Source organism: Eublepharis macularius, chromosome 2 (assembly GCF_028583425.1).
Source record: "Eublepharis macularius isolate TG4126 chromosome 2, MPM_Emac_v1.0, whole genome shotgun sequence".
NCBI classification, from domain to species: Eukaryota; Metazoa; Chordata; class Lepidosauria; order Squamata; family Eublepharidae; genus Eublepharis; species Eublepharis macularius.
Genome location: NC_072791.1, coordinates 199,742,403 through 199,766,532, shown reverse-complemented (window position 1 = coordinate 199,766,532; position 24,130 = coordinate 199,742,403). Strand labels below are relative to the sequence as shown.

At 41.4% G+C, this 24,130-nt stretch overlaps 1 protein-coding gene across 1 annotated transcript; it reads right to left on the bottom strand.

The window, feature by feature from the left end:
- Positions 1-917: 917 nt before the first annotated feature.
- Positions 918-23,845, bottom strand: PDK1 (pyruvate dehydrogenase kinase 1). Its single transcript, XM_054970445.1, has 11 exons — positions 23,483-23,845; positions 19,098-19,239; positions 17,536-17,607; positions 15,755-15,939; positions 15,433-15,528; positions 14,535-14,612; positions 11,114-11,190; positions 9,088-9,186; positions 7,840-7,950; positions 3,288-3,401; positions 918-3,189 (listed from the first exon to the last, which is right to left on the bottom strand). Exons 1-11 carry the CDS (start codon positions 23,598-23,600, stop codon positions 3,049-3,051), a joined length of 1,233 nt encoding a protein of 410 aa, XP_054826420.1. The 5' UTR covers positions 23,601-23,845; the 3' UTR covers positions 918-3,048.
- Between the last annotated feature and the right edge of the window lie 285 nt (positions 23,846-24,130).

Sequence of the window (24,130 nt, the reverse complement as noted above, 5' to 3'; positions counted from 1 at the left end):
CTTTTAACCAAGATAGTGTATTCCCAAATGTTTGACAGAGAAATACCTTGTCTAAAAAATTATTCCAAAGTAACCAAATGATAAAATTCCAGTACACACAGCAGCTGAATGGCTAACAAACTATTTCTAAAGGCTACTATAACAGCAAGCTGAGCTTAGGAGAAGACCTATATTTATCAAGTTGGATCAAGACATCATGTTTCTGAGGACACAAGGATTTCTGCCCATGGAATGCCATTTTCCTGTTTTCTCCCTCCTGCAGCAGCTCCAAGTGCATTCCAAGCTCGTTTCTGGAGGAGAGAAGACCCCCAGGAACAGAATTTGGGGAGGTATTTCAGGTTGCTGGGGGAGGGGGGGTGCAGGAAAATTGCACTCCATGAGAGGAAATCCTTATGTCTGCAGAAATGTCTAGTCTGAATCCAAGCCATCAGCTGCTGTAAAACCACATCAGTACAAAAATCTGATATGCTAGCAGTGCAGCCACAATCAGGTAGCAAAGACACCGGCTTCTCCTATGTTAGTATACTGGACAAAACTAGCGGGCTGGTGAGATTTCAGATTTGAGCTTCATGGTGTTTATTTAAAAGTGGTGACACCGTTCAGCTACCTAACATTGTTAAATAAATCTCATTTAACTTCCACAGATTTAAAGGCCTGGCCTGCTTAACTTCAGCTGAAATCAATGGCCCCTAAAGTACTATACAGGAATGTGCCCAGTGATGGGGACAAAATTCTAAATATGAAATGCCTGCTTGTTTTGAACACAAGCATTTGTAAAAGTCAAATTCATTTATTTAAAATAAAACCAAAGGTGACATTTTTGTCCAGTTGGCAGATTTGAAACACTCATTGAAAGGAGAGTACAGTACCTGATCCACCTACACCTGTGTATTTTAGTTTCATTGATTTTAGTGATCGAGATTTTAAGTATATTTTAATTACCCAATTTAAATGAATAGGACTCAAGCACTTCAACCTGGATCAAGAACAAAATATGCACTAAAAAACTTGTTTAACTATGGTTGGTATCTAACACAAAAGTATCTATCACAAAACAGTGTAATTCCAAGGGATATTTAAAAATAAAAGCATGTGATTATCTTTTATGTCTTCTCTGCCATGCTGTACGCCACTTTTGGAGCACATGAACAGAAATCACTGTGCCAGAGGAAGGTTTACATAGTGGTAATCTTTTAATAAGACTAAGTCCCCTGAATACTTCATCAGAATGTTTAGTACTTAAAATTGTAACATGCGAACAAGCCTTTTACCAGTCTATATATTTCACCTCAAATTTGTACCCCCGATGCACCACCTGAAGCAACTTAAGGTGAAGGCTGAAACAAACAAATATGCGTGATCAGACCTTATTTTGTACTGGCTCTGCTTTCAGCTGGTGGGGCTTGGGCCGTTTGTGCTCGGGTGCCAGTACTTTTTCTTTTTTTACAACACAACACACTGGTTTTCATGGTGCCTAACATGCCTCGTCTCCAGAAAAGATTTCCTACTAAGCGTGCATGTCTTGCAACCTTATATGAGTAGGGCAGGGAAGGGAAACGAACAGATGGCAAACCAGCCATCTGGAATCAGCACACGGGGACACGACTTGATTAGCTCTGACTCGGCAGGCGCCTTTGGCGCCAAGGCTCCTGCTGCTTGGTAGATATGCAGCAGAGGGTGACTGGGAGTGGAAGCTGAAAAAGGGCATGCAGAGCAGCCCCCTCTATCTGCCACTTGGCTGCCCCACTTCCACTTACCTTTGGCCTCTCTGTGGGCCAGGCTAGGAGTAGGTGGCTGGCTGTGGAGGTTGCTGTGTCAGAGGCAGCCCAGCTAGCAGCCTGTCCCTGTCCCGGGAAGGTATAAGTGATACTGTCGGGAAAAAGCCATTCTGGGTCTTGCATGTCAGACTTTTGGGGCTTTGTTTATGGGGGAGGGAGGCTCCCTTAACTCTGTGCCTGAGAAAGCTGGTAAAAGGCCTACCAAAATACTGCTCTTGCATTCTTACATACAGAAGCCCTCTTAATTTAGTTATTAGGCAAGTTATCTATGAAAGGTGAATTGGTCCTTTCACATCTGTTGTCATGAGAGGTGCCTATGTGCCATCATGTAACAGGTTGACGTAATGCTAGTCTAGTCATTTGCTTATTTTACTATATGACAACGAACTACTAGAGGGACTAGTTCACACTCCATGGGTAACTTGTCTGCAAACTAAACTAAGAAATTTGGCATTTAAAAACCAGCATCTTGGAGGACCTTTATACCTGGTTTCGTAGCTGTTGAGTTGGAGGATTTCCCCTTCAACATAAACCAAACCCATGAAAGCTTCTAGGATAAAATCAAGACCCAAAGTGTATTTGTCTTTTCTTCATTTATTTGGTTGTATATTGGCCATTACACAACTGCTCCAAAATTCTACTTAATGTGGCTCATAGCAACTTTTTTTTGCCTCTGTGTATACAAAATCTTCATCCGATCTGTGCCTTCTTAAATTGTTTACATTCGAGTACATGTAACACTTGCTAGAATTAGTTGTCACAATAAGTTTAAGTTATGCTTTAGTCTTACCCACTCTTCTTTGAAAGTAATTCTTAATGAAATAATTAGAACTGGCTTGAGTGTGTAGATCAATCTGCCAGAAGTTACTGATGCATCTTGCAGTGAGATGTTATAAAAGGTCAACTTGTAGACTGGGTGAAGTAGTACTTGGTACACCTGAACAGCATCTCACAGGTCAGGCTGTGGTGTTGAATTGGGATTACCTTCCAGTGCTTCCTGACTATGCGTATTCAGGGCTTTTTTTGTGCCGGTACATGCTGGCACAATGTACCAGCACCTATTTTGGCCAGTGCTGGGGTACCAGAACCTTCTTTAAAAAAAAACAAAAACACTATGCATAATACTCTAGAAAAAACATATTATTCTGGTTCTTGTTTAGCAGATGTGCATCTTCCCCAATACCAAATATAAGAACTCTACTGGAGACCTGGTTTATGCCAAAAGCTGTTTGTACAGCATCTTCAGCTTTCCCCAATCTGTTTCACTCTGCTATATACTGCGGAATGTAGTCATGTCCTTTGGTTCACTACTTGGGACACACCAGTCATCTGCTTCATGATTTGCTGTGTAATGTCTCCAAGCTGATTTGTTATACACTGGTAGTCTTTCAACAGATTCTGTTGATAAAGCCTAGAAAAAGAAAGAGAGAGTGTCAATAGAACTTGTCTTTTTGAGATTGCGTCTTTTAAAGGAAAGGTGTCAGTTAAAATAAGTGGTAAACTACATGCCTTGATGAAGATAACAGCATCTGTACCGTAACCTTCTAAAGAATACAGCTTCAGATCTCCTTGGAAGTACTGAGCGTAAAGACGTGAGATAGGCAAGCCATAACCAAATCCAGCCTAAACCCCAAAACACAAGAGTTAATTGAAATGTCACATGCATAAAAGAACAGATAACTACCCGGTACTTCTTTCATTGACATGAAAGCAAGTCTGTTGCTATATATTCGGGAACAGAAAAAGCTGTTAACTTTTACACTGAAAACAGAATGAAGGCAACGATACTAATTAGTAGTCTTGTACTATTTTCCCCCATTCATGCCAGTAGAAACTGCAACTAGCTGCTGACTGGGCTCTGCTGTTTTCTTCACTACGACTGCTCTGTAGCACACCCAGGGCATTTACTTCTAGTACAGAAACTTGAAAAAGTAAAAAAAAAAAGCCACTTATTACAAAGTCAGTGTTGTGTGCCTGTGACATGAGAAGACTGCATGAAAATGGTTAGCACTGATACGGGACCAAGGGTCACACTTTTCCTTTGGTCCCATAATCAATACACGCCATTTGCATGCAATCCTCTCATTCCATGGTACAACATGGATATATTCAGGTACGCACACTGTATACCCATTAATTTTTATAAGGTGTGCTGTGACCTTCATTATTGGGTGTATATACCCAGTAATCATATAGCTTACTAAAACAGCGCTAAAAGCACTGCCGTACTTCAGGCAAAATGTGAACGCAAACAGAAATGATGCATCTACTAAAGCACGCCTGTATCTTATTTAGCAATCCATCTGACTGACTGTTACATGACAGAATTGTTTTATGAGCCAGGGAAAGAGCTTAAGCACCAATACAGGCAGCTGTGCCTTACTACTGTAACCTAGTTAGGAACACTGGTGTAGGACTGTGTCAGCAGTTACTACTACCAAATAAAGGAGCACCCAGGATTATTTAGTTTGTGAATTTGGGTAACAAACATATTCTAGGCTGAGCTTACCAGTGAGTGTCTGTATATATTTATTCCTGCATTTCTACCACCACCACCCCCCACACTCATTCAAGGAAAAGCTACAACCGAAAAGCAGAGCTTGTAGCATCTGAATGATTGTTCTGCCAAAATATTTATTGGGATAATACTACCAAAAATCCTCATCAAAATCCTCTTGAATCATTTACCTATGTCCAGCAGACAATGAAAAAGGGGAGAGAAGGCCCCCCAGACGCAATACAAACAAGGCTGGAGAAAACACAGGGTCAAGTTACAAACTAAAATAAAAATATTCCAAATAAGAATTTATTATGAGTGTACACGACACAAAGACAGACCAGATGTGTTTCAGCCCTCAGGCCTCCCTCAGTGGTCAACTGTGCAATATTTACGTTAAACAAACACACACACACACACACTCAATATAAAAATGCTCCTGATGCTCTTGTTACTCTTGTATTGTGTGTAGTATAATTCAAATGGTTCTAGCAGGCTGTAGACTGCACTCACACAATGATCTTCACTTGATACGGTTTTCTGAAGCTTGGTGTGTTTCATCAATCTGCAGTTATAACACGCGCAGACAATGGAAACCAAGCCTCAGAACCATTTGAATTATACCACACAATACAAGAGACAAGAGCATCGGGAGCATTTTTATATTGGTTTCTAAATGTGGAGTGCATTTGTTTAACATAAATATTGTACAATTGAGGAAGGCCTGAGGGCCGAAACGTGTCTGGTCTGTCATTGTGTCACTTATTGGACTGTAGCATTATCGGTACATGGAAAAGGTTTTAGTTACTTTTAACGTATGTATGTAGCCTGTAATTTAGGCCCTATGTTTTTAATTCATGTACACTAATAAATACTAATTTGGAATATTTTTATTTAATTTGTAACTTGACCTTATATTCCACCACCACCACCCATTTACCTATGTCACAATTGTCAAGAAACTGGTCTCTTCTAGGCTGAACTTTGGTTCAGCCTTTGGGGCTGAGTCAGGCCACAAAAGAAATCTCTGGAAACTTACTGAAACTTTGAACTAGCTGTTCCCAGAGAAGATATGCTTGGAGATTGAATTCATAGTGCACAAATATGGATGAGATCATTTAGATCAGAGACCTTCAAGGCCAGGAACAGAGAACCTCCCTGCATCCCATCTCATTAGTGCTTAGGGCATTGGTGGGACTAGTTACTCTGACTGTAAACACTCCTCTACTGCAGAGGGACATGATCATATGCCTTAGCAACACCCTGATTGCACCCTCAGGATCAGACCATGTTGCAGACAAATGGCAAAAGTTTGTTTTTTTGCTCTTGGCCTGGTAACCAATGTAGATGTCCGCTTTAGGCCCTTTTGTTCTTGGACCTTCAGTTACAAGGACTAAGACACTGGAGTTCTGTTTGAAGTTCTGTGGTTTAACCTGACAACGTAACATCTGGATTAGGTAACCAAAGCCTGTTAAGTATTTTAGGTTAGCTATTTAGATTCTGTTATTTTCTTTCCTGTCTTGCACAGTTTCTATATATGTAATCTTTTGCACAATTCTCAATAAACTTTATTCAATATACTTCTGTGGTGTTATTGGACTTGGGAGCTTCAATCAGAATCCAGTACCTTGGCTTAATTGGCCTCACCTACCAAATAATTGTTTTTGTTGGACTCAGCCTGTAGGTAGACTACCTTGGAGGGCTGACTTTTTGAATAAGATCCGTAAAGGCTGGAGACTTGGTTTCCTCGGTCTCTAAGCTTAGGGTTAGCCAGAGGAAACTGGTGGCAGCTTGTTACCCTGAGTGGCAAGGGTGCTCCCCCCCCCAAGAAGTATGTTTTGCTTTCTGACCCTCCTCCTGGGATCCTCAATGACTTTTGGAACCTGTGGCAACAGTGACACCCTAAATGAGAATACAGTCTTTTCAAAAACAGGAATATAGTACTTTTAAAATAACTCTTTGCATCTAGTTTGAGAACAGAGAGATGAGAAAAGGGGTTAAATTTCTTCTTTCCTTGAGCTCCAATATCCTTGGAATGGATACCAGCAACCATTAATGTAATACTCATTTTACTTCTGCAGTTTCTGTAACCTTTCAAGAGAAATAAAGCTGGTGCAGAAGTTACTGCAGTCCAATAATGATCTACATACAGTCATATACCAAAGAACTATTACTATCAAAGGAGGAGATTCCCTGAAGTTTGTGGTTCCTGTGGTTAGAAAAATCACATTTCCCAATTTATTGCATCTGATCCCAATTGCAAGGTTTTTTGTAATCATATGATTTTGTAATCATAGATTACAAAAAATCTTCTGTCCTTAGATCATGTATGGTTCTATGAATAAATAAGTAAACTACTATTTCTGGATGCAAGTCCTTGAATTGCACAACCTCGCTGAATCTTCCCCAAAAAGTGTGGTTAAAAAGATCAGTATTGTAAATATTTGGCTTGTACTCCAGAGAACTGAGAGTGGAAAAAAGAAAGCAGTTTACACCATTCCACTTGCTAGAGGCCCAAACAATGCATAATTAAAACTGTGGATCTGGGTTGCTGCACAGTGCCTCTATAATGCTTGATGTTCCTCTTGTTAATTTATTTACAGCCACCTTTCTCCTTGAGATGCAAAGCAAATTATAAGGAATAAGACAATGCAAACATCCCACAAACAGCTAGGACAACAAAAATTAGAAACAATCCCCCCTCCCCCTTAATGGTAACAGACATGTCATAAACAATGGAAAAATGGAATTACAAACATAGAACACAATGTGTCAAGAGAAAGATAATACATAGAATAAACAGTGGAACAGATTGCAGTCGTTTCCTTTAATAAAGCACCCTCCGTTCCCTTATACTATAGCCTTCTCCCCTCCATGGAAATGCCCTCTGGAACAACTGCAGAATGACAGAAATGTGAGGGCCTTTCTGACCTCAGGCAGGCCATTCTCCAAAGTGGGAACTGCAACACAGAAAACATGTAAACAGGCAACTGTTGACCTTACCCATTTGCAGGGTGGCACATTCAGACAGCTTTGCTCAAGGCTGAACTAGACAATACCATGTCCCCAATTCCATCCTAGGGACGTGCCACCATTTTGCAGGAGTTCCCTCCGGAGAACTCCTCCTAACAGTGTTGCCCTGGAGAGGCCTGCCTTCCGCTTGCACCATTTCCCCAACACAACACAATGCCAGGGATGTTATTTGTCTTGTCTGGGGTCAGAAAAATGGTACCGAGGGGAGTAGAAGCCACTCCTCCCCTCCACACTCTGGTATTCCCAGCCAGAATCTGGCCCCCACAGCACTGTTAAAAGGAGTTCCCCAGTGGGGAACGCGACTCCTACAAAATGGTGGTTCATCTCCAGGGATGCCGTGTCATCTAGTTTAGCTCTCAGATTCATTCTCATGGAAGTCTGTTTCTACACACAGAACTTGGGAGTTCCAGCCTTGGATATATTACATTGTTTTGCTCTAACTTAAGAGAATTCTAATTCATATTCAAAATAGAAAATAAAGAACAAAAAATAAGTCATTCAATTCTTAACAAAGTTATTGATTGCACAGACCAGAGGAGTCGCTCGCGATGTCTCAACACGGGGACGTGGTGCAGTTGAATACATATAATTAAACAGGCGATCTATCTTCCTCAAAGGAACACCACCACCACGATCACACATCTAGAATGCAAAAATACTAACTGTTCCTATGCATATAAAAATTCTTTAAATTTAAGAATATGTTCCACAAACAGTAGCACAACCAAGTAGCCCTTAGGGTTGATTTATACAGCAACTTACAGGTCTGGCAAGACCAATTACGAAATCTTTTATTTATTTATTTACATGTTTTATACCCCGCCTTTCAGCCTTCATCAGGGCCACTGAGGCAGCTAACAGATTAAAAACATATATGATAAAAATGTCACTAAAAATAATTTAAACCAGACCAATACACATCGTTAAAACAAAGAATTCTGATGTCATGACTGAGAAAGCCTCTTATCCAGTTGTCACTAGACTAATTTTGGAAGGACTCAAAGAGCTGTGGCGCAAACAGTGTACAGAAACAGGCCTGCAAATACTATTGAAAGCTACCAAAAATTCATCTTTAAATCTGAAACTGCAACTCAGAGAGGAAATAAACTGTCAGTGAAAGGAAGATATTATGGACTTGTCCTCTCATTGCACCATGCACAGATTTTTTGGCCTCAGCTTTTCAGTTCTCAGCTCTCAGCATCATATTGGACCATGTGACTTCACTGTGGGAAATCTCATCAAGCCACAAACTTTGGCTTTTACAGTCTGTTGCTATTGCCAAACACCTTATACTGCAATTCAGGAAAGCTGTAACCCCACCACATATTGAAACCTGGGCAAAAAAATTACTGGACTTAAAGAAAATTAAAAATTAGCATTTAAAAGACAAAATGTGGGAAATTAAATGTGGGGCTGATTTTTCAGAAATACATGAAACCTGCAATTGCATTCATTTGTGACTGCTTGGATAAATTTCCACCACTCCCCCCTTACTTTCTCTCCTCCTTTTCTTCAGTCTTTCCCCTTTTCTCCTATCTTCCTAAGTGTCCTTTTGTTCATCCCTTTCTGTTTCTAGTTTAAAGGAAAATGAGATGACTTTATGGGAGGGAGAGGGTTGTAGACAGAAAGAGTTTTATGTTGTACCAAAAAAACACCAGTGCAGATATACGATAGAATGTGGAGTCAATTATTTCAAATAATGTATTTAACTGAACAACTGGGATGCCAGCATTAGCCATCATCATGAATAGGAAATGACAGAGTACACAATGCAATTACCTTCACTGTTAAATCCTCATTGCCTAAAGTGACATGGACATGAACCGGAGGGTAAATTCCTCGATCAGCATGGTGTTCCATGGTAGCTCTCATTGCATTCTAAGATTTCAAAAATATTAAAAGAATATTAATAAAATGCTATGTTATACTACTTTTGCTAATGCTAACTATACATTTTCCCCCCAAGTGTGTTCACAAACTGGGCCAAAGTTTTTGAAACTTTCTTTATAGTAGGTTTGATTTATACACCTTACCTCCTGCTTTATCAACATGCCTACCTAACTAGCTTAAACAATCAACCGTTGGTCTGTAAATTGGGGGATGGATTATCTTTCAACTTTGAAAGTGGTTTCAAAGTCTTAGAATTTAGTACAGCATATGGAGAAAACTCCTAATCCCTGTACAGAGAAATCTAAGCATAGCCAACAAAGTATTCTGGCCTTTTAAAACTGAGATTAGTTACATTTCTTTTCAGAGTAATCTATTTTAAAAACAGGGCAAACCAAACTTTACCTGAAAGGAAGATTAGAAGTTTGGTTCCCTGCATGTGCCAGTTATGTGCACTAATTAAAAATCCTTTTGTGTATAACCATTTTTATGGGGTGTTATGACCCCCCCTTTCTTTTGCAGTTAGATTTTTCCTTTAACCCTCTTCTTACATCCACTGGATAGATTGCTGCCACCAGGAATTATATTCCAAAGTAAGTAATTTAAATTTCTCTTTTAATAACGGGCCCAAGCGTCAGGCTACTTCATGTGACTATATGGCCCTGAGGATAGGAATGGGATATATAGGAATGACAGATACCCTGGGATTAAAAAAAAAATTAAATAAACTTTTATTTTTACAAGACGCGTATTGGTTTCACTCTAGTACTTAAGCTTGATGGTTTCAAAGATAGTTTTCAGTTCTTAAAGTTTCCTCACATAGGCTGTGTCACTCAGATCTTCATAAACTTTTTCTCTCAGGGGCGCACACAGTTTGCCTGCTACAGGTAAATTAATCTCTCACTCAAATACACACAGATGTTCTTCAGGCGCACAGTTTGCCTGTCAAAACCAGAAATCAGGATGAATGTTCTCTCACAGACACACACAGTTCAGGCTTCCACACAGGTTGCCTAAATGAACTAGAATGAGAATCCCCTCAGGCTTCCACACAGCTTGCCTGCTTTACCCAGACTGAATCTTTTCTCTCCACTCAGCAACTAACAACTGCCTTCACTCCGCCCACACTCTCAGTCATTAACCAATCATCTCACTCACTCTTGCGCCCCCACTCTTCATCTGCACTACACCAAACATTTAAAGAAACACGCACACTTAGACCATTACAGGGGGATTGTCTCACATTCAGGGCAGCTCTCCTTTTGGATAAATACAGAATGCTGCTCAGCAGGGCCCTGGAGGGGAATGGTCTCAAGCTGAGATGAAGATGGGTGACCATTTGTGGTAATGCAACTTGAGATGTAAAAGAGTCTTGCATTACCACAGTCACACACATTTCAGCGCAGCTGGCAGCCCACCAGATTGAATGCCAGCCTTACAGCAAGATTCAGCAGAATGTTTCCAAAAATCTTCTTGCAGGTTCAAGCAGAAAAGGATGGATTATGTCACATGTTATTTTCAGGCTCTTGTTTTAAGAACGAGGAAAACCCTATTTATTTACTCACTTCATTTATACTGTGCCTTTCTCCTCAACAGGGGAGCCAAAGCATCTTACATTATTCTCTTTTCCTTTTTATCTTCACAACAACCTTGTGAGGGAGGTTAGGCTGAGAGGGTGTGACTGGCCCAAGGTCACCCAGCAAGCTCCTATGACAGAATGATGATTCACACTTGAGTCTCCAGCCGTTCTACAGCACTCTAACCACTATACCACAGTGACTCTAACCACTTGCTTTTTTAGTATTATCAATTATGAGGAATTACCAGGTTTGTCTTCCACGACACCTCTGACTAAAGGAAAACAGAAAAAAGGGTAAACACAACAGTATGAATGTGTTAGTTTCCCCTCTGCACAAACCTTGAAAAGTTCAAAAACCATGTAGTAGAGATGTGACGGTACATACACCACCTGCATGGGCTGCTCTGGTGATTTTACTGCAACAGAAGGGGATAGAAAACAAGGAACTGAATATTGGACAGCCACTATCTGTTTCGGCAATGCCTGAGCATAAGTAAATAGCATGTCCCTTTTATAACATTACATTGGCTGAAATCCAGAGAGCTAATTTAGGCATACCCAAGGACTTGCTTGTGTCCAATGGGGTTTTAAAGATATTTTCTCTTTGAACAGTTGACTCCCCACCCCAATAACATATTAGAAGGATGAAGCTCCCTTGACTTGCTTCCTCAGCTCAAAGAGAATTTTATGTAAATAAAAAGGAGAAATGTTCTGTGCAGTTCTCGTCCGATTTAAATGCACTTACCAAGGTCCCAAGCACTGTGGAGTCTGTCAGCATTTTTAGAGAACAGCTAGTGGCTGCCATCATAAAATGGCTGACATAGAGGGCACAATCATCTACAAAACGAATACTATGGTGGCTGCGGCCAATCACAAAATGTTGGGAGTTTCCAATGGAAAATTTTTCTGAAATGGAGGCAGCTGTTTCCAAACAGATGGTACCTGAAGACTCAAAGGTGGTATCTCCTGGGCTATTCTGAAGCACTTCTCGTCTTAATGAGAAGGAGGAAATCCAGGACTGGGTTTCTGCTTTGGGGAAGAAGGAAGTGGGCACCAGGAAATACTAATGGGCACCTCGCTGCCCATTAGTGAGGTGCCATTTAGCCTCTCTTATATAGCTACATCTAGGGCTGGTGCCACCATTAGGCCAACTAGGTGGCTGCCTAGAGTGCAGACCTCAGAGGGGTACAGAACTGACCTGAGGAGTCAGATTAGTTTCTTGAAAAAATGCAATTGACAATTTATATATTTTTTTTATTTTATGATAAATACCACAACAGTGCTATGGAATATAATTAATTATAAAGTCTTATAAAAGTTTTCTATATACTTCCCTCCCTATCACTTGCAAAAGTCCCACTGGCACCAGCTACTGCGGTCTGCCTCTTGGGGTTATAACTTGGCAAACAGGCTAATGGGCAGCAGCAGTGGGAGAGAAAACATATTGAGCACCCCTCAACAGGGTAGGGGAATATGGTTCTCTTAACAGACAATCAAGCAGCTCAAAAGTACGCCCTAACATTTTTACCAAGACATTTCCCAATAGGTAAAACAAATACCAGAAAACTATACCGTAAATGGGATGGTTGGGTAAATCATTAAGGTGAAAAAGATGCTAGCGATTTGTATGTATTGCTCTTTGAATAGCAGTATGGTATGCCTTTGGGTAGGCAATATGAGACAAGTAACTCTCAAAAAAGGCAAACTTTATGAATTATATCATCCTGCTTTGAGATAATGATGTCAGTCATTGCTGCATCTCAAAATAGTCGAGACTCAAAAGTTATCTCAGAAGGCTCAATCAACTTGAGAGAAACAAGCCTCACTGAAACGACTCCTTTTTAGCTCCCCAAAGAGCCAGCTAAAAGAAGAAAGCAATAAGTAACTGCAGAGAAAAATTATCTCTTTATCAAGTACACTATAATTCTCCCTCCCGTTGTCTCACAGCAAGCATGAGAAGGGAGTGGGGAGTAGTGTTGTGCCAGCCAGGAAAAAAGGCGGGGAAATAGCTTCCAATGCTGCAAAAAGAAACTTTTTAGCAACTTGAGGAAGCAAAGCAAGAAGGGAGAAGGAAACAAAGGAAAAAAGGTGGGAAACTGCCTCCAGAGCTAAAAAAAGAAACCACTTCATACAGCAAACTGTACCCCAGCAACACCGAGAGGAGAGCCAGACTGGAAAACAGTAAAATCTTTCCAGCTATTCTGCTATGTCTGGAAATAAACGGGTGAAAAGACAAATTCGTGGCTGCAAGGAAAGGGAGGAAAGTATTCTGCCGCAGCAACATGGACAGCATACTTGGTGCAGAGGAGCAAGTACAGGGGGAAATTACCTCTGCACTAAGAACTTTTCAAGTGCTCCCATTCCTTTCCCTAAAGTTATATGAATGCCCTACTTACAAGTCAGCAATAACCACCCCTGGGACTCAGCAACTATGGCTCCATTAGATCATCTAAGTCACAGTGGTGGTTGAGATGGCAAGCTAAATTAATACACGGGGAGGGGGCAGCAGAAGGAGGACTAATACTCAGGATATAATTGTGGTAAAGTTTTCAAGGATCCTCCAATCCACTAGTTGATCCGTTCCACCAGCAGCAAAGCCTGGCATGAAGGGTCACATTACATGGGTTGACATACTATAACCTCACTTCAGTTCACCCCGTGATTGGCTAGCTTCATTCTCAAGCAACATGCTCAGCCTAAACCCAAATGTCTCCTGGTCCTGCTTGGCTTGGGCTAAGTGGGTTTGTGTTAACTACAGTCCTGGCTTATCCCTGGACGGATCTTTCTTAACCTTATTTAGAAAACATAGTCATTTTTCTAGGGAGCTACGGCTGATAAAAAATGGCCATCTGGAGCTCACTTCTGCAAACAAAAGGCAGAAAGTGCTAAAAAGCAAGCAAAGCAAGAGGGGTTCTTCCGGACACATCCAGTGTCAATGGCAAGTGGTGAATGCATTTTCTCAAAGCTCAAACATAAAAACAGACATGCGCTCTACAATGCTGCAAAAGGGACGAGTTGGTTTTGCAACTGTATCAATTGAACATGCCCAAGCATCAGCAGCTGACCTGAAGGAATTGGTGACAACATTTGCAAAGGAAAAGGCACGTAAAATGAGATTGTGATGTGCCTGAAATAGAAACATTCAAGAGACTTAAATTTTAATATCACAATTCACAGGATTATTCAAAATGTTTTGTGATTTGTGTTCTAAAACTTGTTTTGTATTTGAGAAAGAAAATCAAAGATTGTTGTATTAATTCTTGCATTTTTCTAAAAAATGACTGATTTCAAGTTTTGTGCTTTTTCATTTTTCCTACAATTCATCTGTTTTTGAAAATTGGTTAGCAGTGGGGTAGGGGGAGAGGGTACAAGTAGTTAGCCTTGCCTAGGCTGCAAAAAAGCCTGGCACCAGTGCTGGCTGCAACTCTCCCCTGCTGCAGTAACTTCTAAATGATCCTACAGCTAGCTCTTTCACTGAGAGGTTAGACAGCTCTCATGTTGTGTAAATGGGACTTCCCCATGTACTTCCTTTACAGCAACCCAAAGAAAGGAAAGCTTGAACAAGCAACATTTTTTTCTATCACGTGTAGTAGCTTTATGGTCTCTTCCAACACTGTGCGAACATACATAATCAGTCACAGTATCCATCGGTACTAAAGAACGAATGGAAACACACCAGATGCTCAACCAATAAGCTGAAATCCTTTCTGTCAGCAATTTTTTAAGAAAAACACAAGTCAATTCCCCTTCATGTTCTTACCATTTTGTTCTTCAAGTACAAGCTCTGGAGAGCTCATGTAATACAAGTCACAGAGTGTCTTTGCATTTTCATAGCCATCTGTAAGAAATTAAAGACATAACAGTGTAGTTTACAAGTAACACTTGCTGGCTTACACAATCTGCTGTTTGCAGTCTTCAATGAGTCACTGAGTTCTTGGAGGAATTTTGAAGACTGCAGTTTACATGTATCACACACTTTTCCTGTCACCGCAGGTTAAATTACCAGTATAATGATAATGGTGCTTTGACTGTGATTTCATGAATGTACAAGAGAATACTTAGTGCAGATACCTTCTTTTTTAAGGATTTCAGCTTAATTGATGAAAAAAGCCGTCTTCTATTGTTGGGAATTGTGTATCTGAAAATGTGTGAGCAACGCATACTAAAGCTCAGAAGCCAACTGGGTTGCAGTGGAAGATTTCCAGTGGGCAGGAAAATGGGTATTTGAATATAACCATCAATATAGGAACAGTAAAGTTGTTATTAATTTCTATTTCTTGCTATGATTTTAATTATTATTATGTATTTTAATTTTTAATGGCCATTCTATAGGTTTTAACTGGTATTGAGACTGTATCATTTTTTCTTGTTGTTTTTGCTAAGGCTATGAGCGAATGCAATAAAGTTTATGATGATGAATATAATTTATTATTATTTACTTATTTGATTCACACCCCGCCCTCCCCACAAATGGGCTCAGGGGGGCTAATGACATTAATAAAAAACAGTGAATTAACCATAAAACCATCAGTAACCACAGTTCAGCAGAACTGAAGCTACGAACTCTCACTGGAATTAAGTTAGAGTCAGCCAACAACCTGAATATACTAACTCTTGCTATTTTGCTGTCATGCATCAGTAAGCTATCTAAATTTTACCTTTTATAACTTCAACAACGTTGCACTTCGGGTCAATGCTTCCAATATGTTTTGGATGAGCTGGGTTAACTTTGACTTTCCCCCCGAACAACAAAGCTGCCAGCACAAAAAAAGATAACATCGTAAGTGATTTCACAACTTATGGGCTTTGAAAGCAGCACCCTGTACATTTGAAAGGCAAAGAGTAACAAAAACACATACCAAACATTAAGTAATATATACTAGAAAGGTATCAAAAGAAGCACACATGTAAGCGGCCATTTTAAAAAGGTACATCATACCCTGCATATAAGCCCCCTTCCCAATCGGAATCAGTACTTACTGTGCTGATTAAGCAGCATTCTAATTGAAATGCGACTCATGAAAAAACGATCGAGGAAATACTGCACATTCTGACTGGTCACTGGATCAACTCCATAATTATCCTTATATTCTATCACACCCTGGGCCATGGTAGGAATGACATCATTGTGACGATTCCGGATCGTTATCACAGTATCTGTAAAACTAAAGACAAGTGTGTTCTCTGTTATCCACACCCTCGCCTGTCACTAGCACGGCTTCATTAAATTAGCCAGTGCTAGAAAACTTGCTATGCACAAATAATGTGGTGGTTTTACATGCTATAAGGAAGGACAGTTTCTTAGGTATGGAGACAAGAGCAGACAGGAGGCTAGCCTTAACAGCAAAGTAATATACCATCTATGTTGGGTGACCACCTGAGTGGCGCCAAAGTACACTACCATCATGGTACACTTCCACCCACTGACCGGGCAATTAAGTCATGCCACTTGGCTGGACAGGTATAGCAGCAGACAGACAGGTATGTTTTGATAGTAACACACTTACGAGGGAGGGTACGAACACACACATGAACCCATATAAAGTTGCCATATTCTGAATCAGACCCTTGGTCCGTCTACTCAGACTGACAGTGGCTCCCAGGACTCTCAGGTACTCTTTCACATCACTACTACTTGGGTTTTTTAACTGGAGAAGCTAGGGGTTGAATCTGGCACCTTCTCCATGCAAAGCAGATGTCCTACCACTGAGTCAATGCCCCTTTTATACTGAGCCTACCACTAAATGTGTCATTTGCTATATACCTCTCTAACAGAGACCTGCTCTGGAGTGGGACACACCATGCCTTCTAGAGGATGGGTGTAGTTTATTTATTTATGATGGAGTTTGAAAGAATGAGCTTGAATTCTAATTTTCAGATGTTTCACTGAGAGAATTTACAGCTAGCGTTTGAGTAACTGTTTTTATTATTTTCCTCCAGGAGTTATTTGTTAATAAATAGTAGATGTCAATATTTCATATGGACCCAACCTTTTACATGGTGGGTAGGTTAGGGGTTTTATAATACACTGGCTGCTAAGCCATCTTACACCAAACACCGATATGTGTTGCAAGTTCTTTTCAGGTTCTGATATGTTTTTGGTTTGGTTCCTAGATTCTGAATTTGATTCCTAGATGCAGAATTTCTTTTGTGCAACTTCTATTTATTCCAGGAGAGTTTGCCTATAAGAGATGCTTGGTGAATTGTTTCTTCCAAAAAAACCTACAAAGAATATTGGAGATATCTGGAGGATCACAGTAAGTTCCAGGGAGGTAGCCGTGTTGTTCAGCAGTAGAACAACAGGCTTTGAATCCAGTGGCACTTTAGAGAAAAGATTTTCATAGTATAAGCTTTGACTCTCAAATGCTTGTATGCTGAAAATCTTGTTGGTTTCTAAGGTGCCACTGGACGCCTATCCCACAAAAAAAAAGTGGGGCTGACATTATTACACACAGAATTTTAAAAAACAATAACCTTGGAGGAGTTTTCTTCGAATATACAATTTTTTTCCTTCCAACCTGGGTGCCAGTTTGTATTTCTAGAATGACATAATACAGACTATTTAAAATCTAATGTATAGACAAAATTTACTTCTTGTTTTTAAACTTTGCTACTTGAACAGAAAGAATCAGTAGTGTCAAACTATCCACTGAAATACTCAGCGTCCAAAAAAAAAAAGGACAGGCCTCATCCTCTCAAGGTCTAAGTGGTGCACTGCCACGTCACCTTCAAAATGCAGCAAAGCACGTAAACATTCTTACCGAGAAACAGCTTCTGAGTCTTCAGCACTTTTATCTTTAAAATCGAGAATCTCCTGAAGACTTTGGACATACCTAAAACAGAGAGTTTAATGTCATACCTTTGTTATAGCGATTTGTTTAAGAAGATTATAAGGTGCGCTATTTCTGTTCTTCATATGAAAAACGTTGCTTGTTCAAGCCCCGCAAGAGCTCTTTCTGTTTGGAGGAAAGCATTTCCCCCGTTTTGCCATCAAGTAATTCTTAAAATAGGTTGACCCTCGGTAAAAAAGAGGGGGCAGCCCAGCCTTATGTGAACCGGTTTGGTCTAGTAACTCAAGTGTCAGGCTCAAACCAAATCCTTACGCTGACATGAAGTTTGCTGGGCGATTTAAACCATCCATTCTCAGACTAGCCTACTCCGCAGAGCTGTTGTGGTTATAAAAGGTGAAAGCTGAGCTCCTTGGAGAAAAGGAAGGGGGGGAAATGAAGCAGACAGCTCTGCTGAGCACTGGCGTATCAAGCAACAGCTTGAAGTCAAGCAAGAATGTTGGTAGCATGCACTCAGACAGACAGAATGCCACACGGCCCGTATCTGCCCCACTACTGGCTTCTCAACAAAAGGATCTGCCTATAATCCCTTCAACACAGAAAGAATCATCACGTGGTTCATGGATGGTAGTTACTGCTTTTGCATACTATGCCATTTAAAGACAAACGGCAATGAAGTCTACTGAGCTGGAGTGGGTGCACCCCGAACACAACATCACACTGTGCTCTGCTTTCTCAGTGCGGCACAGCAAGGGCACGTCCAAAAAGATAACATACATACAAACACCAAGACTCTATTTAAAAGTATGACATATCTCTTATGTTTTTATGATAATGAAATTTGCAGCGATTCTAAGAACCATGGAAGAACTCCATGTGGCCAAAGAGAACTGGGTTTGTGTTTCTTGAACCGCAGCCTCCAGCCACAAGGTCTGAAGGCTTTTAAAAACAGCACTGGGTTCTGCTATTCAAAGAAAAAGATTTCAAACATCCCACCTGGAGTAGCTCTTTGGGCATCAGTCATTATGTTAAGTATTTTTTGGAAACAAATTTATGATATAAATTAAGCTTCTTTAATTAAATGGAAACATTACATTTAAAGAGTTTGAATTTAATGTATTAAGAATAACAATGACATAGGCAGAAAGCCTGTGAACCGGTAATGATCTAAGCATCTGTTTGGTACTTGGCTCTTGTCACTGCGCTACACTTGTTTTTCGGTTTTAGAGATTAAAGAAGTGGTGTAGAAGCTCAATCTCAATTTGAGGGCTCAGAAGAAAAATACATTCAGAAATGTTGATTACGTAGTACCAAAGGAATCAGAATTTGGTATGAGAAAGAAAAGGCATACGGTATTTTGGGAAATGTAGGCTGTTTGGCAGACATATGTGTGAGAGAAGAAATTTCACTACAGACTTGTTAATTGTCTCCAATACAGAAACATCTTTTTTCATGAATCATTCAAAATGTGTTTCTTCATTTCTTATAACGCCACATAAACTCATTAAATAATACCAATTTTTAAAAAATCTTACCAACTCTGAACAAGCTGAACTGAAGGTGTTTTGAGAAGATTGTCTGGAAGCAGGCTTATTTCTTTCATTATATTGGCCAATCTTACAGGCAATTCTTGCCTTAGAAACATAAACGAAGTTTTCTCACAAGCATTGTCAGATCCTAAGGGGGAGTGAAAATGAAAAACGCTTATTGATACAAGAGAAACCATTCCTGGGGGTGGGGGTGGGGGATAAAGTTCAGTGGCACATCACATAATTTACAGGCAGCAGCAGCAGCAGATTCAATCCCTAGCATTGCTAGTTAAAGGATCTCAAGGACCAAGGGTTGGGAAAATCATTTTTGAGCCTGGAAAGCTGCTGTCAGTCAATGTAAATACCAGTGGTTTGACTCATTACATGCTCATATGTTCAACCAATGGGTCAGGACTGTATGGTACTGGATAGTTCTTCACATATATTAGTTGGAAGAGAGAGGCAGACTTATAAGAAGAGCCCTGCTGGATCAGACCAGTGGCCTATCCAGTTCAGCATCCTGTCTCACACAGTGGCCAACCAGTTACTTTGGAGGACCAACAGCAAGGCACAGAGAGCAAGGCCTTTCATAGAATTATAGGGTTTGAAGGTACATCTAAGGTCATCTAGTCCAACCCCCCATATCATGCAGGAAATTCCCAACTACCTCCCCCCACCAAAACACACACACCCAGTGACCATTGCTCTCCTTGATGTTGCTTGCTTGCAGCACTGGTATTCAGAGGTTCATTGCCTCTAACTGTGAAGGTTACCACAAGTAGTAGCTACTGATATACCTGTCCACCATGAATCTGGCTAATTCCCTTTTAAAGCTGTCTAATAAGCCGTGTTGGCAGGACAGAACAATTTTCTCCACCTTCATAAGGCCATCTGCAAAGAGGGAGATTAAGAAGAGCACTTGGAGTGTGGGAGGGGGCACAGCAGATAGTCCAGTAACTGCAGCATCTGCATGCCATGCAACGGGGAATTCAGTGTAGGAAAGCTTTGCGCCAAAAGCAAGCAGAGTCACATGGCTATAGTCAGTCTGAACTGATCAGGACTCTTGGGGAGGGGGGGAGGGAAGTAAGAGTATAAAATTCCCAGAGTTCAGGTTGCTCTCTGGGCCCCAGAAGCCAGGCAGTCCACCTGCCTCATTTTGCTCTCATGTGAGAAAGCAAGGCAACAGCCAGTATGATGCCTTTTCATCCACCCTAACAGCTTAAAATTCTGGGTTTCTGCAAATAGCTGGAAGCCTCTCTAGGAATCCATAACTGCTCACTTTAATCCTTTGTTACTTGAAATTTACCAAGTACTCTCTGCAGGCAAGAAGGCACTTACTATTAATCCCAATTAAGCAAAGGGTTAAAGTGAAATAATCTCGATTCTTAAAAAAAGCTACTCCCCAATACTGGTGAGTTCCTTCCCTTTGTTCCCTAACATGTGTATATGTATTCTTCTCATTGTTTACACTCCCCATTTTTCTCCCATTCGTTCCGATTTTGTGTTTCCTTAAATGTGTTGGACAAGGGCAGAAGGAATCTTTGTCTGGCATATTGGTTACTTCATGCCAGAACTGCCCAACTTGGGAAATTCCTGGAGATTTGGAAGTGGTGACTACGGAGGGCAGAGTTAAGGGAAGAGAGGAAGCTCAGCATGCACGTGATCAGCTGTAATTCCAAAAACTCTGGACTCTTCAGATTGGTAATCTCATGCATATTTTGATAGTACTGACTGAGTCACAGGCTAGGGCAGTTGCCCTGTCTTAGAGCATGCAGCTCAGGCCATTTCAACACACACAAAAAGCAACATTAAGGCAAAGTGGCAGTAATTTCAGCCCAAAGTGAGCGATATCTGATCATACAGACTCCCTCACTTTTAGCACAAATCCTACCATGTTGTGCGCTCCCATGAGCACAGCCACTGACCAGTACGTTGCAATATATACAGTACGTTGCAATATATGCCCCATCTCTGCACTAAGATCCTTCCAGTGTCTCCATCCCCTGCTATCTCTCAAGCAGCAATTGTTACTCAAAACAATATTACTAGTTAACATGTAGTAAGATAATTTTCCCATTCCTGATGGTGATGCTGCAAGGCTGGAGAATGGCTCAAACAAGGACTTCCAGACGACCGTCCACTCCATGTCTCCAGACCTTTGGAAACAAGAAGGCCCTTTCACAATACTTAATGCTGTTTAGCACTGCAAACACCAAACACTGATATTTATGCATCGTGTAAAATTACTATTTAAAGGCAAGGCAAATGATCCCTGATAATTTTTCGGCGACAAAATACGCTGTTAGACTGGGACATACCAACTAAACTAACCGCAGTATCTCAAACTGTGATGCTGCATTAAGCACCTGGATACAATTAAGGAAACAGTGGACTACAAGCCAATTTAGCTTCAAGAAACATTACTGAAATATTGTTAAACTACCCTGGTGTTTCCAGATTTGTAATGAGTACGTAACATTACTGATTTTCAAGAGGTAACAGATATTGCAGTTTGGCTGATGCAATATAACATACATTTACATGGGGCTTGTCTGCGACTTTAACAAAGAAGAAAAAAATAGCTAATAAAACAAACTTATCTTTGCCTAGCCTTGTGTGCCCAGCTACCCCAGGCTGGAGTATGGAATGTTAGCACTGTGAAGGTTATTGGGAACCGTAGTCTTTTGAAACCAGGAATATTCCAGGGCAGGTGGAAAAGGCAACACGTTTTAACATTAGGACTACTCGTTAAAAAGAAAAAGGTCCAATTGCCTGACCATGCAAGAGAATAAAGAGTAGTATATCAAATGACCATTAATGCATAAAGCCTGGATTCATTTCACTGTGATGTTCTTTGCACCAGCACAATAGCACTAATCCGGTGTTATGTTCATTTCAAACTGCTGCACCACAATTCCCCTTGCTAGAAAAAGAGAACATGAACAAACTTCTCAGAGACAGCTTTTAAACCCACAGGTCCAGTTCTCACCATGTTCTAGGGAGCAGCTGCCTTGTAAAAACACACCAAGAGTCTTGTGGCATCACACAAAATTACTAAAATTCTATTTCAACACACAATCACTTCTTCAAATGCAGTGAGTGAATCCTCAACATGCACATGTTTTATGTAGAGAGGAGAAATAAACCATTAAGGGCCCCCCCCCCAAAAGTCAGGCTAGTTTCCCCCTCATTTTCTTACTTATGATTGGGTTTGGCAGATGGTAACTTAAATTAGGATGTGTTCAACGGCGTTCTTTTATAAAGATGTTGACTATTTGTTGTGTATTGCACTTTTTGGTTATCCGCCTCAATTCCTACCTTTGTTTGTTTGTATTTCAAATAACTAAACAAAAATATCTAAATAGTGAAGAATCCCTTACAGAAATGGGATACATTTACAGAAATGTCATTTATCCTAACACAGTTACCGCACCCCCCAGAATTATTAACTACCTAGTTTTGTAGAAGCAAGCAATAGAAAGCCACCTCTGTTCAACTCTTGCCTTGAAAACCCTATGGGGTTGCCATAAGTCGGCTGTGACTTGATGGCACTTTCCACCACCACACGTGGTGTTCAAGAATTGTAGACTGTACGACATTTGCAGCACAGTCCTAGGCAGAACAGCTCAACTCTGTGCGTGGAAATTAATTTGTTTAGACGGGCATCACTCTGCTCAGAATTGCACTGCTCACTGTGGGTTTAAATGGGAGTCACTCCACTCCTTGCAATGGATTTAGACTGGAGTTGATGTGCACCCAACTGCACGTCTTGCAGTGGAGCTTCTTAGATGGGAGTTTGCACTACTTTCAGGTGGGCAGCTGTACTGGGCTGCAGTAGAAGAGTAAGAATCGGGTCCAGTAGCACCTTAAAGACCAACTAGATTCCCAGAGTATGAGCTTCAAAGAGTCAGACCTTCCTTCTTCAGATACATTTAGAAGTATGTAGGGTTTTATCCAGCCACAGAAGATGGGGAGGGGTATTTTAAGCAAGGGTAAAGTGATAAGGGAACTTTATCTCTTGGAAGTTCATCATACCCTGGAAATCTAGTTGGTCTGAAAAGATGAGACTGGACCCGATTCTTGTTATTTTGCATCAGATTATGCAGCTAAACGTTTAACCAGCGAGTCTTAAGATTTCATTTTGTACGAAGTCTCCCTTTGACCTGGAAACTCAAAAGCTCCAGAAGGAGGGGCGGCGGCGGAGGGTCGCCTTTACCATGATCGGCTGCGGGCCCTGGGCCCTGCAGCCTGTACTGGCTCCCCCGAGGTAACTGAATCAGCCGAGGCCTGATGGGCCTAGAGCTGGGAAGCAGAAAATGGTAGGGTGAAGTGAGGGGTCTGAGGGGAAGCGGGGCTGGGGGGAGGCGAGGAAGAAGAGGAGGCTCACTCACCGAAGTCCAGGAATTGTTTCATGGAAAGGGGGGACGGGGAGAAGCGGCAGTAGAAATCCACCTGCTGAGGGATGGTGGCGGGGGAGACGCTCCTCAGCAGCGCCCGGAGCAGCCTCATGGCGACCCCCGGGAACGAGCACACGGAAAGCGACGCGACTTGGTGCTGGCCCCCCACCCCGCCGTCCTTCAGCTTGTCCCGGCCGCCATTTCCAGCCTCAGTCGCTCGCCGCCCGCCTCACAGCCTCTCACCGTGGCGGCGCTTTCCTCAAGCAGTTAGAGACAGAGGGACGGGAGAGAAGGCCCGGCCTGGGACAAGGGGCCGGGCGACGACAACAACCGCCGAGCCACCTCCTCCTCAGAGGCGGAGAGGCGGTGCTGCCGGGGAGGTGGGAAGCTGCCTGGCTTGGGCGACCGGGGTTTGGAGGCCTGCCCCCGGGAGAAGGCCAGGCAGAGCCCGCCCATTTGAAAACGGAGGAATATGTTTGAATAGAGCCTGGCTCCCGCCCTGTGCGAGTGTATGTTATGGGAGGATACTCTGATTGCCTTTAATCCACGAATTTCCTACATTTCAGGGGCCGTAAATTTATTTACTTTTATGAATGTTTTTTTTATTATTATATTGTTCACCGCTCTGAGCAGTGTGTGCCC

What these genes read in the sequence shown, in the direction of transcription:
- PDK1 (XM_054970445.1), bottom strand. Translation starts at nt 23,600, where the DNA reads ATGAGGCTGCTCCGGGCGCTGCTGAGGAGCGTCTCCCCCGCCACCATC. An exon ending in CATCGCGAGCGACTCCTCTG is followed by an intron (nt 3,402 to 7,839) that starts GTCTGTGCAATC and finishes TTTGGGGTTTAG; the next exon opens with GCTGGATTTGGTTATGGCTT. An exon ending in ATGCTGTTATCTTCATCAAG is followed by an intron (nt 3,190 to 3,287) that starts GCATGTAGTTTA and finishes TTCTTTTTCTAG; the next exon opens with GCTTTATCAACAGAATCTGT.